Source organism: Bos mutus, chromosome 16, assembly GCF_027580195.1.
Source record: "Bos mutus isolate GX-2022 chromosome 16, NWIPB_WYAK_1.1, whole genome shotgun sequence".
NCBI lineage: Eukaryota > Metazoa > Chordata > Mammalia > Artiodactyla > Bovidae > Bos > Bos mutus.
In genome coordinates this window covers 15,366,636-15,383,954 of record NC_091632.1, presented here as the reverse complement: position 1 = coordinate 15,383,954, position 17,319 = coordinate 15,366,636, and the positions used below count along the sequence as shown (strand labels likewise).

General features: G+C 43.8%; 1 protein-coding gene and 1 long non-coding RNA gene across 4 annotated transcripts in view; one reads left to right on the top strand and one right to left on the bottom strand.

Annotated features, from left to right (window-relative positions):
- FLVCR1 (FLVCR choline and heme transporter 1) overlaps nucleotides 1-3,949 on the bottom strand; it is a 28,594-nt gene extending 24,645 nt beyond the window's left edge. For all 3 annotated transcript variants that reach the window (XM_070384759.1, XM_005888546.2, XM_070384760.1), the window contains exon 1: nucleotides 3,109-3,949. In XM_070384759.1, coding sequence (XP_070240860.1) covers nucleotides 3,109-3,849 — 741 coding nt within the window. In that variant the 5' untranslated portion in view covers nucleotides 3,850-3,949. The remainder of the gene's footprint in view (nucleotides 1-3,108) is intronic.
- A 233-nt stretch (nucleotides 3,950-4,182) lies between these two features.
- The window catches only part of SPATA45 (spermatogenesis associated 45), a 38,916-nt gene continuing 25,779 nt past the window's right edge, over nucleotides 4,183-17,319 (top strand). Inside the window, exon 1 of the long non-coding RNA XR_011467211.1 lies at nucleotides 4,183-4,283. This is a non-coding gene — a long non-coding RNA (spermatogenesis associated 45). The remainder of the gene's footprint in view (nucleotides 4,284-17,319) is intronic.

Genomic DNA, 17,319 nt, shown 5'->3' with positions numbered 1-17,319 from the left:
GAAGGCGGAACCAGAAGTCTCACTTTGTCCTTAATAGAGTTTGACTTTCTTCCCCTAAGGGCAATGGAAGACAATGCAGGCAGGGCAAGCGAGTGCCCAGGACAGATTTGCACGTTAAAAGACCACACTGGATGCAAATGGACAATTAGAGAGAGGAAAGCAGATAGGAAAATCAGTTAGCAAAGCTCTAGGCGAGGCTGCAGGTGGCCAAGGCTAAGCTGCGACCACAGAAATGGAAAGCAATGAGCTAGAAGACAAGGCAAATTTTGATTGGTGGGGTCATGTGGGAGAGTCAAGTGGAAATATCTGGCTGACCAGTATCTATATGAGTCTGAAGCTCATTAATTTATTGAATAAATTCTTATGGAGAAACTATAATGTGCCAGGCACTATAGTAAATGTTGTACATTCAGACTATGTGCCTACTTAATTAAATCGAGCATCTAATGGTGGGGATGGGAGATGAGCAATAATTAACAATTTCTATGGCCCAGATGGTAAAGAATCTGCCTGCAATGCGGGAGATCTGGGTTTGATCCCTGGGTCAGGAAGATACCATGGAGAAGGAAATGGCAACCCACTTGAGTATTCTCGCCTGGAGAATTCCATGGACAGAAGAGCCTGGCAGGCTACAGTCCATACAGTCACAAAGAGTTGGACATGACAGAGCGACTAACACTTTCATAAACATATTAGACACTGATAAGCACTACACAGGATTAAAGAACACGGTGTAATAATAGATTGACTGGGCAACTTTAAATGAGATCCTCAAGAAACGCCACTGAATGATATTTAAAATGAATTTAAACTGAGAGCAGAGTGATATTAAGGTTGTAACAATGTGATCCTATGAGGAAGAACCTTCCAGGCAGAAAGAATGCTTTTGCAAAGGCCCTTATGCAAAATGCAAGCTTAGTGTTTAAGCAACCAAAAACATATTAGTAAAGTTTTGTCAGAGTAAAGAATTTAGATTTTAATTACTATGGAAAACCACTGGAGAGTTCAAAGCAGTTATGACATGATCTGATCTGTGTTTTACAAAGTCCCTGGTGGTTCAGTAGTTGATTCCAAGCTTCCAACACAGAGGGTGCAGGTTCCATCCCTGGTCAGGAAACTAGATCCCACATGTCAGAGCTAAGACTAGCCAAATAAATACATAAAAAAGGTTCTCTTGGGAATTCCCTGATGGCCCAGTGTTATGGCTCCATGCTTTCACTGCTGGGGCAATCTCTGGTTGGGGAACTAAGATCCCATGAGCTGTGCAATTTGGCTGAAGCACTAAAAATTTTTAAAAATGTTTTCTTAAAACAGGTTTCTCTCAGGTTAGAGACTTGGTACTGTAGATGGATAGAAAAAAACAGGATTCAGGAATCAGACAGACCTAAGTGTGAATGCTACCACTAATGAGGTGTGTGGCTTTTGGAAAATAATTTTAGCCCTCCAAGTCTCAGCTTCTGTATACATAAAAGGAGAAGACTAATAGTTCCTATCTTATTACATTAAATTAAATGATACAGTGTGTGTAATGTACTTAGTATGGTACCAGGCTTCGTGAATGTTCAATAATGTTGATTATTATTATGAATGATCACTCTATAAACAGGCTAAAGATGCACAGCTGGGAGTCATGAGCAAGTGCACAGCTACTAGAGACAAGAAAGGATGAGAACACTTAGGGAGAATGTAGGAGGAAGTCCCAGAGCGAGGCTAATTGTCAGAGGGAAATCTACCTATGAGAAAACATTTCTATTTACTATTCATGAAATAGATAATTCGTAGGTAAGGAGTTGGTATTTCTATCATGCTCAATGAAGTATTAATCTTGAACATGATTTTGTAAATGAAAAATATTTTAAAGAAACAGTTCCTATCCAAACATGCAGAAGCAACCAACTAAAATATGTCACAAATTATTTTGAATATACAACTAAATTTCTTTGTGTTTTTTTTTACAACTAAATTTCAAACTATCCCTTCTTCTCTACTTTTAAAGGAAATAAATAAAAGCAGTAGGCCTACATTTAGAGTTTCTCTTTACATTGATTTTAAATAGATTTTACTCTGATCTTGAAACAAGTGTCAGATCAGAAGAGAGTAACAATCTTTTGTTGCATAGCTGCTACTGCTGCTTAGCCACTTCAGTCGTGCCCGACTCTGTGCAACCCTACGGACTGTAGCCTGCCAGGCTACTCTGTCCATGGGATTCTCCAGGCAAGAGTACTGGAGTGGGTTACATAGCTACATGTAGTGATATATGAACAGAGAGAGGTGATGTTTTTGTTATAGTTTTTTAACTTGATTCTTCTCAAGCTGAACACTCAATATAATTTACATCAACTATCATAGGACTTCATATGCAAAATTTAAATTTTAAATATTAAAAGAACCATTTTGCAAATAACACACACACACACATGTGCGCACACACACACACACACACACACACATATTTTACCTAATAATGCTACTGGAATGCTAATGGAAGTTGAACCTATGGTGTTGGTAAAGTCTAGGAAACACCTTAATGGAGACTGGGCAAAATAAGCCACCTTTTTACAATGGATTCCATGATCTGTGATTTGTCTTGCATTTTCTCACCATTAAAAGTTGGTAACTGGACACAGTAATGCTGTGAGGTCCTTATCAATAGAACATTTGGCAATCGTTTATAAACGTCTGCTATGTACCAGGCACTCCACTGACTGCTAATACATAAAATTAAACAGAAGTTGTTCACATTGACCACTCAAACTAAGAACAAACTTCTTTGAATCCAACACCTTCCTACAAAAATAATACCTACCTCAGTCTCATTCACTGCAGCACTCACAAGTGTTATGCGTTTATGGGCATATACCATTAATTACAGATAATTCTCAGAGATGACAAGGTAGTCATTTAAAACTGGTTTTGAAAGTTCTGTTTCCACAAATAAACCAAAACCCCTCTTTCATCCAAGACTGCTTCTTATTTTGTGACTACTCATCTCCTCTCCTTCCTTTATAAAATGCCTCCTAAGGGTTCATCCATATTCCTAGACCCTGCGGCCTAAACCGTTTTATCTGGTCCTTCAGGATTCGATTTTCACCTATCACCCAGCCTTACCTGATTCCCTAGCACGGCGGTGGCGCAAGCTGTGGACACCTCCTTGGGCCCAAACCACACTGAAGCGATGTGGGAGGGCAAGCCGAGGATGAACACCTGGGCCACGGAGCACAGGCACTGGCCCAGCATGGTGACCCAGAAGAGATGCTGCTGCACGCTGCCGCACTTGATCCAGGCGCCCAGGCAGTTGAGGCCGGAGCCCAGCAGGGCGGTGAGCCGCAGGCCTCTGGTATCCAGCAGCCAGGTGGCTGGGAAGATGAGGGGCACGTAGGCCAGCATGTACACCATGGACAGCCAGTCTATGTGCAGCGAGGAGACGTTGTAGAAGCCCTCGAAGACATTGCTGATGATGCTGTACTGGATCCACTGGAAGGCGTTCACCAGGGAGTAGGCGCTGAAAATAAGCAGCACCACAAAGCGCCTCGGGGAGAGCGCGATCCGGGGCACCAGCGTGCCCTCGCCCCCCGGGGTCTCCTCGCCCGGGTCCTTGGGCAGCAGCCGGGCCTGGGTCTCCTCCTCCGGGGCCAGCGGAGTCTTCGGCCCGTCCGGGGTTCCCGAGGCGGTGGCCTTGGGGCTGTCCCGAGAAACCCCGTTCAAGGCCAGACAGCCGGCCGTGGGCCCGTTCTGCGTCTCCGCGCTCACCTTTCCGGCCGGCGCGTCCCCCGGGACTGGGAGGTATCCGTTCGCCGGCGGGTGTCCGCTCGCCATCGCGGTCCCCTCCTCATCGTCCGGCCGCGCCATGTCCCCGGGCGCCCCGGAGCCGCCGGGCGCCCCCGCTCTCCTCCCCGCCCTATACCCCTACCCCAGCTTGCGCCCCAAGGCCCTCCCGGCAACCACCCCCAAAACCCCTACCCCTCGGTCGGCGCTCCTGCGACGGTCTCCCCAGCTGGGGGAGCCTGGGTGTGAACCGAGAGCGGCAAAGCCGTGCCGCCAGAGTCAGCAAGCGAGGTCCTGGACCCCACGCGCGGCCCCGGCGGGCGTCCCCACGGCTACCAGGCCGGGTAGGTGAGCGCAGCGTCATCGCGCCCTCGGGCCAATCAGCGGGCGCCCTCGCCCGCGGGAGCCAATCAGGGCGCGTCCGGAGGGGCGGGGCGAGGCACGTCTTGCCGGGTGGCGGAGGAGGAGGGTCACGCTGGCGGTCGCGCGGCTGGGTGATCGCCACTTGGAAGGATGCGGTAGGCAGAAGTCCTCAGACTCGGGGATGGGCGAACGGGCGGGCGAGAGGCGACGCTTGGATCGAGTAACTAGGGAGGGAAGCGAGGGGGTAGGAGAAACAGAGCAGAGACAGGCGGTCATCAGTCTTTCCGCTTACAGGGGCTCCCCTAGAGCCAAGTTTGATAGTGGCGGAGGACGAACTTGGCCTCCTTGGCCCAGTGCAGCTGTCTGTCGATATCAGACCCTGCCTGTAGAGCACACTGGACCAGGTTTCATGAATTGGTGCTATCTCGACATTGGAAAAACGCAAGAAAGCATTCTGTTCCAAGTAAATAGATTTCTTAAGAAATCTGCCCTTGTGAAATTGGAATTTCCTGGGGATGTGTTGTGTCTGAGCAGGCCCAGTTGCTTAACGGTTTCCCGTAAACCCACACTTTCAGTTAGTGGTTAACTGAACTCACTCTTTGGCTTCCAGGCACCAAACTTGCTTTGAAAGGAATGTGCCTCATACCGTCATGGACTCTGGGGAATAAAAAAATAAAAAGCAGACATATTCCCTGCTCTCAAGAGCGCACGTGGCCTTGTAAGTCTTTTTGGACAACAGAAAATCTCAGCCCTGCTACTTCTTGGGAAACTAAATTTGAAGAAAAAAAGAAAAGACTCCAAGTGGCTTCCCTAGTAAAGAATCTGCCTGGGATGAGGGAGACCTGGGGTTGATCCTTGGGTCAGGAAGAGCCCCTGAAGAAGGGAATGGCTATCAACTCCAGTATTCTTGCCTGGAGAATTCCATGGACAGAGAGCTTGGCGGGCTACAATCCATGGGATCAGAAAGAGTTGAAGTGGTCCAAACGACTTTCACATTTTTTATTTATGTATTTTAATTGGAGTAGGATTGCTTTACAATGTTGTGTTTCTTTCTGCTATACAACAATGTGAATCACCTGTTTGTTGTTGTTCAGTCACTCAGTTGTGTCTGACCCTTTTCGACCCCATGGATTGCAGCAATATATATGTATATATCCCCTCTGTTTTGAGCCTCCCCGGCAGCTCCCCATCTCACCCCTCTAGGTCATCACAGAGCACCAAGCTGAGCTCCCTCTGCTATACAGCAGCTTCCCACTAGCTAGCTATGGACCATTTTTCTAGACACATATTCATTATTAAAGTGAAATTGAAACTAGGGGTATTTCACAATGGACTTAATATTAAAAAGTCTTGCTACCTAGAATGCTAAAACCTGATACACTTTATTGCTACTTAACCTAAAGGAGATCAGTCCTGGGTGTTCATTGGAAGGACTGATGCTGAAGCTGAAACTCCAATACTTTGGCCACCTCGTGCGAAGAGTTGACTCACTGGAAAAGACCCTGATGCTGGGAGGGATTGGGGGCAGGAGGAAAAGGGGACGACAGAGGATGAGATGGGTGGATGGCATCACCGACTCGATAGACATGAGTTTGGGTAAACTCCGGGAGTTGGTGATGGATAGGGAGGCCTGGCGTGCTGCGATTCATGGGGTCGCAGAGAGTCGGACATGACTGAGGGACTGAACTGAACTGAACATCATTATATTGGTAGCATATAAACTTATTATCAGATACTTATCAGTGAAGATGAAAACTACATAATCCTAAACCTTAGGAAATTTTAATGTCTTCCTTAGTCATCCTATGTAAATTGCACATACCACCCTAACTGCTTCCCCTGCTTTATTTTTCTCCTTAATGCTTAGCACACTCTAAAATGTCCTATATTTTACTTTTCTTTTCTTTTTTTGGTTATTTCCTCCTTCCCCACTAAAATGTAAGTTCTTTGAAGGCAGGGCTGAAAGTTTTGTTGCATTGCTGCTGTTGCTGTATACTGAGAACTTGAAACAGTACCTAGCAATAGGTTTTCAATAAATATTTACTGAATGATTGCAACTAACAAGCTTTGTATATTTTAAATAATTGCTTACTTTGTAAGTGAATCTCTTTTTTAAAAAAACTTGCAAATTTCTTCTACAAACATGATTTTCTAAACATTGATTTAGATATTATTTTAGATAACTTAGTGATGTCCCTGAGTGAACAAACAAATAACTAAATCCAAAGGACTTCATTCTGTTAAGAAGTCTATATGGATTTCTGAGAAATGAACTAATTGCATTGCATGATATTCAGGACAACTTACTGTTCATTATTCTGAGGCTTTTAAAATACCTTTATGTACTAGGAAACCTACATAGTTCACCAAAAAAACAAAAAACCAACTGTTCAGGAAGTGAATCTGTGTATAGAATTTAATTTTAGATCCTTTTTTTTTTTTTTTAAGTATAATGACCTACAACATGTTAATTCCAGGTGCACAATATAGTGTTTCCATATTTCTATACATTTCAAAATGATTACCAGCAATGGGTAGAATTTTAAATGGACCTTTCTTTACTTGCCCCAGTAGTACCTCCAATCCACATGTTCACAGTAAACATTTAGGCACCCCCTTCCTGAAATCAAAAAGTAGCAAAGTACATTAGGGCCGCATTTCCCCATTATTCAGTGAAGGTTGGAGATTGTCTTCTGCCAGATTGGAAAGATAACTCTCCTTTCAGCACAGAAGAGCTTCCTGAATGCCCTGCAGGGAGACCCCTCTCTCTGATTGTTGAGGCTCCATCTGTTTAAAAATAACTTGTCTTTCCTATGGTCCTTAGCAAGAAGGAATGGGATTGGGAGTCCTCTGAGTGTCCTGGACACCAGTTAGCATGGTATCTAATTTCCCTCCATGGTGGAATTCCCTGGCAATCCAGTGGTTAAGACACCATGGTTCCACTGCAGGGAGCACAGGTTTGATCCCTGGCTGGGGAACTAAGATTCTACATGCCATGCATCCTGGCCAACAAAATAAAAAATTGCCCTCCACACTATCACCAACTTGAGCCTGTCTTATTCTTGCCCACCTTATCTTTTGCCTTCCCTGCACTTAACGAAGTTCTGTATCTGACCCTGTCATCATCATGGAGCATAGCAGCAAGAGGATTTAGAATAGTAGAGAAGAGTATCTGACCTCGAGCCTGGCTACCTGGAGTTGAATTCCAACTTTAGTACTCGCTTAACTGTGTGAACTTGGGCAAGTTACTGAGCTGATCTGTAATAGCACATGCCTTATAAGACCATTAACAGGAGGATTAAGTGAGTAAAGAACACCTGGCACATGATTTAGGTATTCTTAGTATTGAGGTAGTCTACTATAGGTTTCCCAGGTGGTGCTAGGGGTAAAGAACCTGCCTGTCAGTGCAGGAGACGTGACAGACGTGGGTTCGATCCCTGGGTCGGGAGGATCCCCTGGAGGAAGGCATGGCAACCGACTGATATTCTTGCCTGGAGAACCCCATGGACAGAGGAGCCTGGCAGGCTACAGTCCATAGGGTTGCAAAGAATCGGACATGACTGAAGCAACTTAACATGGGCACACACTTAAGGGCCCAGGCTCCAGAGCCAAATGAACTGGACTCAAACCCTAGCTATTTGACTTACTAATTGCATGACTGGATTAGTTACTCTGTGCCTCAGTTTCCACAGGGGAAGGGGGGGACAATATTCTTCATAAGATTGTTGTGAGAAATAAATGGGTAATAAATATAAAGAACTTCAATGTGTCTTGACCCCTGATATATAGTAATACTCAGTAAAATGTTGTCCAGAGCCATTATTATCAACTCGTATCTCCTCAAAGTCATATCTCATTTTCATGTATTCTTAGATTTCATCCCATCTTGTCTTTTTTTTTTAACATGGACCATTTTTAAAGTCTTTATTGAATTAGTTACAATATTACTTGTGTTTTATGTTCTGTTTTTTGGTGGTGAGGCATGTGGGATCTTAGCACCCCAATCAGGGGTCAAACCCATACCCCTTATATTAGAAGGTGAAGTCTTTTTTTTAATTATTATTGTTTTTATACTCGGAGGATAATTGCTTTACAATGTTGTATTGGTTTCTGCCACACAACAATGTGAATCAGCCGTAAGTATACATACGTGCCCTCCCTCTTGAACCTCCCACCCGCCCCATGCCATCTCACCCCTCTAGGTTGTTATAGAGCATGTTTTGAGCTCCTTGTGTTATACAGCAGCATCCCACTAGCTAGCTGCTTTACCTAAGGTAATACATCTGTTTCAGTGCTGCGCTTGCAATTCGTCCCACCCTCTCCTTCCCCTGCTGTGTCTACAAGTCCGTTCTCTGTGTCTGCCCTGCAGACATTCATCAGTATCATTGGTACTGGTGCATCAGTACCATTTTTCTAGATTCTGTATATATGGGTTAATGTACAATATTTGTTTTCTCTTTCTGACTGATTTCACTCTGTATAACAGGATCTTTAGACTGAATTTATGGTGGTAGACCTCCTCCCTGGAAGATGATCTGCGGATGTCCCCAAAGGGTAGCACGCAGTGGCATATACTAATTACACTTACCTCATAGGAGGGAGCCAACCGTTGACATATCTAGACAAGAGTTGACATATCTAGACAACATGTGACATATCTAGACAAGAGTTAGAGGCAATCTGTGTTGGACTAGGTATGTCATGGATAGAATGCCCAAACTCCAAGGAAACGTGAGCTATGTGAGATTTAAGATTTCTTCTGACTTGAAATTTCTTTGATTTATGAAAAGTAAGATATTTCCTATGAAAGGATTTGACAAAATTCATATTCTCTTTCAACAAAGTTCCAGAAAGTAACAAATGAAATACAGAAAGGAGAAAACTCAGTAGTGTCTCTCTGTATTATCATTCTAATGTCTTAACCCTTGCCTCCTCTCTCTTGAGGTTTCATTGGTAAGTACTTATTAACCAGTTTAGGTATGACTCATACTTTATACAATATCACATGTTTGGATATATAACATAACAGGAACCTTCACCTCTGCCAGAGAGGACAGTACTGAGACCATCACTTGGTTGGGAGGCAAGAGGAGACTGAGCTACTTTATAGATGTGGAATGGCAAGTCTGAGACAGATCCGAATATGTAATAGTTCAGCCATGTGAGATCTGAATGATACCCAGGATCCAAGGTCCAAGATACTATTAAGAGTGATGTGGCTGTTCCTGAGCAAAGGTTTCCTGAAGACTAAGAGGGTATGTTACAAGCCAGAACAAAGTCACTAGATGTCAAATCCACGTGTCATGGAGCGGGGGTAGATTTTAGCAGCATTGTTTTCAGTTGGCACCACTATTACCATGTCTGTTTCCCTGAGCAGCCAAGGCAATGCTGTTCTACTCTGTGGAAAGGTTAGGTTGGGAATAGAGAGGTGGAGAAAGCTGGAAATTAGAATCCTCCCAGATGTACTTTCCCCATTGAAATGTATCCAGTCCCCTCCCCAACCCCCACCGCTGCCATTGAAGTGATTTATCTGTATGTATACGCTACATTCCTAGAAAAAGAATCCTAGGATTTTCCCTTCTGTGTGTTTTCATCTTTCTTCTTCTTCATCCATGATACCAGTTGAGTCCATCAGCACTGTAGGTCCCCTACATATGAAACATCAAGCTGTGAACTTTCGAAGAGGCAAGCGGGTGTTCCAGCAGCATCAGGCATGCATGAAATTGCAGCTTGCCCTCCACCTCCTATTGCTGATAATCCTTCAATTTTACCATCTCCCATCTCTACTCCCTCCTCCAGTCAGTAACTCTTCTTGCTCAGTGCCAGCCCCTGAATGCTAACTGTACTACTGTATTTTTCAAGGTACTGTACCATAAGATTAAAAATGTTTTCTTCATTTTTTGTGTTTGTTTTTATGCATTATTGGTATGAAAAGTATTATATATCTGTTACAGTACAGTACTATATAGCTGACTGTGTTAACTGGGTACTTAGGCTGATTTGTTTGACTTATAAACAAATTAGACTTATGAACGTGCTCTCGAAATGGAACTTGTTTGTATGTAAGGGACTTAGTGTACAATGAAACCAAACACAGGTTAGAGCAGATTATTCTGCCATATTTCTAGATCTTTGAGTTGCACACCAAATCTAGGACTGATCACTCCACATTTGTTTAACCACCCATAAGGTTCACAATTTTCCCAGCTCTGTGATCACCAGTGATTTCAAATTGACCAATGTAACCATACTTCAGCATCAGTTAGAAACCGAGCAATGACTTTGAAGCAATGCCTGATAAGAATTTGGCATTTGGGTCTCTTTTTGACATTGTTGATGCTCTTGAGAGCATCAGCCAAGTAATTCATGCATACCATTGTAGTGCCATGGAAGGATGGTGGAAACTACATGTACCTTTTTTTGCGTAGATGTGCTAGGAATTCAGTGCTGCTGTGGGAAGAACATCCTGCCCTAAAACCTCCCACAGATTTGCTAAATTTGCTCCTGCCTTTCCTATCTTGCTTAAAATTTGCCTGAGTGATTTAAATATAATCAATGTCAAATCACAGTAAATTGTCCATGTTACATCTTGTTCCTATTTCCTTTACCTGAATGGATTTATCAGATTTCTAGTTGGCATGTTGGTTTTAAAGATGGTGAGATTCAGAAAAACAAATTTAAAGTTTTCCATTCACACATTTATCTCTGACTGACTGCTCCCCTACTCCAGCTGTATTCATTTGAATTTCTTTGTTTTTTACTGGTAAGGGAGGATTTTGTGCTCAGGAAAACAAAATGTGGTTACTTGGGTTTAAATCAATACATGATTTGTTAAAGTTGCTAATATCAGATTTCTACTTCAGCTTCAGTGACATCATGTAAGTAGCTTGAAATTGACCATAATGGGAGTATTCACACAATGAAAGTGGCAAATACGACATCTACCCATGTACCAATGCTAAAAGTCTAACAAGACAGATCATTCAAAGCATTTTAAACACTACTTACAAACCTAGTAAGTCCGAAACTTTTGGTTAAAACAAGTTTCCTTAAGCAGTAAAATACTGCTTGCAAAGAAACTGTTTTATAGCTGTGGGATCATAAAATACATATCTGTCACCCAGTCTCTGTCACCACCCTGCCCCACACACACTGTTCTTGACACAGATCTCCTAAAATTCTTATAATTTCCTAAGTGGTAAGAGCACTAGGAACATCTTTGTTTTAATATTCGGTCCTTGACCCTGGTTCCTAACACAGAGTTGATAAATCCTTTGGAATTTCCTGGGTAACAACAGTGTAACCAGTCGCTTTTAATGAGGCAACTCTTGGTGGGCCCCTCGCAGGGCTGGTCACCAGAAAGACCAAGCCATGATTAGAAGCTTGGACTTTTCAGCCTCATCTATTCTCCAGACAGGAGAGAGGGGCTAGAAATGAAATGAATGATCAACCATGCCTATATGAGAAAGCCTCCATCAGTTCAGTTCAGTTCAGTCATTCAGTCGGGTCCGACTCTTTGTGACCCCATGAACTGCAGCACGCCAGGCCTCCCCATTCATCACCAACTCCTGTAGTCCACCCAAACCCATGTCCATTGAGTCAGTGATGCCATCCAAGCATCTTATCCTCTGTCGTCCCCTTCTCCTCCTGCCCTCAATCTTTCCCAGCATCAGGGTCTTTTCTAATGAGTCAGTTCTTTGCATGAGGTGGCCAAAGTATTGGAGTTTCAGCTTCAGCATCAGTCCCTCCAATGAACACCCAGGACTGATCTCCTTTAGGATGGGGTGATTGGATCTCCTTGCAGTCCAAGGGACTCTCAAGAATCTTCTCCAACACCACAGTTCAAAAGCATCAATTCTTTATAGACCAACTCTCACATCTATACATGACTACTGGATAAACCATAGCCTTGACTAGACAGAGCTTTGTTGACAAAGTAATGTCTCTGCTTTTTAATATGCTGTCTAGGTTGATCATAACTTTCCTTCCGAGGAGTAAGCGTCTTTTAATTTCATGGCTGCAATCACCATCTGCAGTGATTTTGGAGCCTCCATACAAAATCCCAAAGTACTGGATTAGGAGAGTTTCTTTAACACCAGGCAAACACCTGAAGGTGTGAAGAGTGGTGCTCCTGAGAAAGCATGGAAAATCCATATCCTTCCCCACATACCCTGCCCTGTGCATCTACTCCATCTTGATGTTCATCTGTATCCTTTATCTTATTCTTTTGTAGTAAACCAGTAAATAGTAAGTAGACTGTGTGCCTTTGTTCTGCGAGCTGCTCCAGCAAGTTAATCAAAACCAAGGAGGGGGTCATGTGAACCTCGATTTTAAAATTTAACCTGTATTACATGATAAATCATGTCCTCTCCCCCTTCTGAAATGTAACTAAAACAGTTTAATTTTACATAGTTGGCCACATGCCTAGTATTGTATCCTATAACCTTAGGGTGGGAATGACCTTGGTAAGGTTTTGTGAAATGTGTATCAACTGAAAAAATACCGCAACCTGAAAGTTACGTTTTATTTGGTGGAAATTTTTAGAGGTAGCATCTTAAGTGATCCTGAGAGAGTGACTCTGAGAAGGCAGTGAGGTGGGGGGATGGGGGGCGGTAAGGCGGGGAGAGGGGATAGGGAGGTGTGTGTGTGTGTTGGGGGAGAGCCAGGTTATATAGATGTTTTGCAACAAAGGGCATATTTTTTGTAAATTAAAGAAAACCAGATAACCCAGGTTAAGGAATTTAGCTCATTTCTGTGTATGGGAATGCAAGAGTCTGGGCTCATTGAAGCCATTCCTTTGACATGCACCTCAGCTATCTGGGGCCAGTACCTAGTGTTTTTCACATCCTGAGTTCCTCAGGGCTCACTGTAGGGAATGGCTGCAGTCTAATGGGTGCTAGATGGCAGGTATTACTCTCCTTCCTGAGTTCCTTCCAGGATGACTAGCTCACCGTGGAGGACTGCAATTGCCGATGACTGTGACATCCTTGTTTACTGATATGGCAGGAAATATTCCATTTCTCATGTGAAAGAAAATGAATTCACTGATAGCAAGGTGCTTTAAAATGGAGCCTGGAGGCCATTAACAAGGTGAACCTTACACATAGATGGAACTATGACTTTTTGAACTGGGCCAAACCACAAATATTCACAGGACTCTGCAAGAACACCTGAAACCTGTCACAATCCTGAGTTGAGCTTTCCCCTCCCTCTAGTGCTAGCCTTTGCACCCAAACCTGTTTAGCCTAAATTCTGCCTCCAATTCCACTTAAAATTCTTTGTAATACGAACCTCCTTTCTTTGCCTTTAAAAGCTCCTGACTTTTACTTCCCAGCAGGACACTGTTTGGGTTGCTACCAGAATCTATGTGACGTTAACTGCAATTCTTTGATCCCCAATCTGTTAAGTGAGAGTCCCTCGGTATCTGACTCTTTGAGGTCTGTTTGAGTTCTCCAGGCCAGAATACTGGAGTGGGTAGCCTCTCTCTTCTCCAGGGGGTCTTCCCGACCCAGGAATGGAATAGGGGTCTCCTGCGTTGCAGGCAGATTCTCTACCAACTGAGCTATCAGGGAAACCCAATCCGTAGGGAAAGACCAAGCTAGCCAAGATGGCGGTGGTCAGGCTCTCACCCAACAGCCTCTCGCTCTCGCCCCATGTTTGGTAAATGATTATGTAATGGCTGAGCTCATTTGTAGCACCGCGCATGCGTATCACAATGAACCCGCTTGGCCACGGGCCGGGTTTGTTCTGTGTATATAAGCTCCACCTTACAAGCCCTTGAGGGTACATTATGGCTGCGTCTGCTGGGTCAACCTCGAGAGGAGAGAATACGACGTTCTGGTGCAATGGCTGCTCTAGCAGTCAAAGAGAATAAATATCTACAGCTCCTTGAGGTTTTTACCTGCTTCCCTGCTCGTGCCTTGCCTACCCTGGGTTCAACGAACAGTGAGATACAGCAAAACAACTTCCTTCCAAGATACAAATTCTAAACTTTCTGAAAAGATTTCACAATTACAAAAGACTTATAATTCTGTCATCCGTTCCTGCTCAAATCTGTCCTCTGCATCTACCCCCATCTCCCTCCTTCCCTTGCTGAACTCCCAGCTAACCCCTCAAACCTCGAGGCCCCCTTCTTCAGCCTCCACCCCCAATCTCTTTCATTCAACCAATTCAAACTCAACGTTTAGGGAATTCCCTGGCAGTCCAGTGGTTAGGACTCCCCGCTTCCATTGCAGGGGGCACGGGTTGCATCCCTGGGCAGAGAACTAAGATCCCGCAAGCTGTGTAGCGCAGCTGAAAAATGAATAGAAAATCCGTACATTTAAATCGAAGCCTAGTGATGAGGGCACCTTTTAAAATGTACGTTATATACTTTGGACTAAGAGTTGCTAGCTATAGTCAAAGAACTTTCTGATGTAACTGCAGACCCTCACCATTTTACAAAGGAATTTAACATTGTCATTCAAACCTATGAGCCTTTGTTTCCTGATCTTTTATTAGTTTTGTTGGGGGGTCAGGCCCAACACTGGATGGCTAAAGCTGGCTGGAATCCTCCTTTAAAGGATCTGCAATGTATCCTGCCAGCTGATAGCCCTAAAGCCCAAGAAATAGAAAAATTTTATATAAAACCATTTCTCAGGCCAACCTAAAACCTGTTGATTGGAATAAAATCAAAGCATGCACTCAAGGACTAACAAACCTGTGCATGATATTACAACAGACTTGAAATTGTTAGACTCTTTAGATAATAGAGTCTTTAACTCCATGTTGATATATGGCCCAGGTGACGATCTCAATTCGGGCAAAGTGAGCCTGACTTAATTGAGAAATCATGGCAACTCCTGATTTGGTTAATTTGTCAAACCTATTGGACTCTACCTGCAATGCGGGAGACTAATATTCTATTCTTGGGTCAGGAAGATCTCCTGGAGAAGGAAATGGCTACACACTCCAGGATTCTTGCCTGGAGCATTCCATAGAGGAACCTGGCGGGCTCCATGGGGTCTCAAAGAGTTGGACACGACTAAGCAACTAACATTTTCACTTTTTTCATTCACAATTCAAATAAACTAAAGACCACTAAAATCATAAATTTACTGGTTCAACAGCTATCAGACTCCTCCCAGAGGCTTCAACAAACTAAATCAAAAGCCTTCAAACTCTAAAAATGTCTGCCATTTGAATCAGAAGCCTGACCATTGGAAAAAGGATTGCCTTAAACTAAAACACTTTAAACAATCGTCCCAAGTTAAGCCTTTAGTTCTTCTTATGGACTGTGCTTGCTCCAAGAACAAACTGGGCGACAATTCACTTACGATTAGAAGTGAGCTCCTTCTTGTCTTCACTGACCCTGGAGTCACACTTTCTGTGCTCAACCCCACCAATCTCAAACAACCCTTTCCTCCGAGCACTGAGATAATTCAAATGATGAGAATATCCTGAAAACCCTCCATAGTTTACAAGTCCACTCCCTTCCCTTTCCAATTGGGCTCCCTCCAGGACAATCATTCCTTACGTCTGGTCAGTTCTGCTCCTGTCAACTTCCCAGAAAGAGACCTTTTTAGAGAAATATTGTTGCTGGGCAAAATCCTGGCTTTTTCTGCTCACTGAAGCCGAATAAAAAGTGCAGAAGCAGAGTTTGGAGGAAATAGAAAGGTGGCTTTATTTCTCAGCTGGTGGAGAGGGGAAACACAGTAGGCTCGTGCGGCAGGAACTGTTCCTCCCCATCTCCTGCCTCCACAAGGAGTCTAGGGGCTTATATAAGACGAGGGCTCGCAGTCAGGAGTCGGTGATGAGGAAAAAAAGTGTTTGGATCTTGATTTCTTCCTCCTGCCCTTTACAAAGACAGTCATAGACTGGCATCAGTAATCCTGTGAGTCTGGCACTTCAGTAGTTCTGAGGCCTTCTTTTTGATATGTAACTACAAGGCGAAGGGTGTTGTAAGGGTAAACACCAGATACAAGATGTATTTAGCCTAGAGTCAAAGGGAAATAGGTGCAAAGTGTAGATCCTGCAGTTAGAGGGCAGAAAAGCAAACTTAGTTCCAGATATGCAGTTAGGAGCAGTTAAAAAAAAACTAGGAGTGTTCAGGCCTGCTCACTATTCTCTTTATCTTCTTTGTTGTCAGGAAAGGGAAAGAAAAAAGCCTCATTCCTCTTTTCTTCCTTTTTACTGCAACAATATCACATTGTCATCTCTTTTTCTCAAAATGGGAGATTATTCTCGAGATTGATTCAGCTCCCTGGACAACTCATGGCATTCCAGCTCCTCAGTTCTATTATTAGCAGTTTTTGCCCTTTAGGACAAGCTTGAAAGAACAGAAAGTTAAAACTCCTCAAAGAAGTCCCTGAGAAATGCTGGGCAAAGTCTATAACTGACATTGCGTGGATTCATCCAGCTCCCCCAATTCAAATTCAAATTGATCCTGGTAAACTTCTTCCAAACATTAATCAATATCCTTTAACTCCTGAGGCCTGGGCAGGAATTTCCCTCGAGGCTCAGCTGGTAAAGAACCCGCCTGCAATGCAGGAGACCGGGGTTAGATCCCTGGGTTGGGAAGATCCCCTGGAGAAGGGAACGGCTACCCACTCCAGTATTCTGGCCTGGAGAATTCCATGGACTGTATAGTCCATGGGGTTGCAAAGAGTTGGACACGACTGAGCAACTTTCTCTTCACTTCACTTCAATCACAAGGGAATATAAGACACAAGACCCCACAGTCCCTGCACCAGCCCTTGTTTTACATCCATTTTCCCTATGAAGAAATCCAAGGAAGAGGATAGAGATTCTGCCACCCTCAAAGAAGACCTGTCTTGCCAGAGTCCATGTAAAGACTCCTGATGGCAATGACTCATCAGATGATCCACTGGGCTGTGATAAATGAGACAATACTGTTGGGGAATTTTTTTTTTGATTAATTGATTGTTTTATTTATTTACTGTTGGGTGTGCCATGTCGTTGTTGCTTTCTGTGTGGACTTTCTCTAATTTTGGCAGGCAGGAGCTACTCTTTGTTGCAGTGGGAGGGCTTCTCACTTCTGTGGCTTCTCTTAATGCAGAGCACAGGCTCTAGGCACGTGGGCTTCAGTAGTTACAGCACTCGGGCTCTAGAGCACAGGCTCTTTAGCTGTGATGAGCAGGCTTAATTGCTCTGCGGCGTATGGGGGTCTTCCTGGACCAAAGATTAAAATTG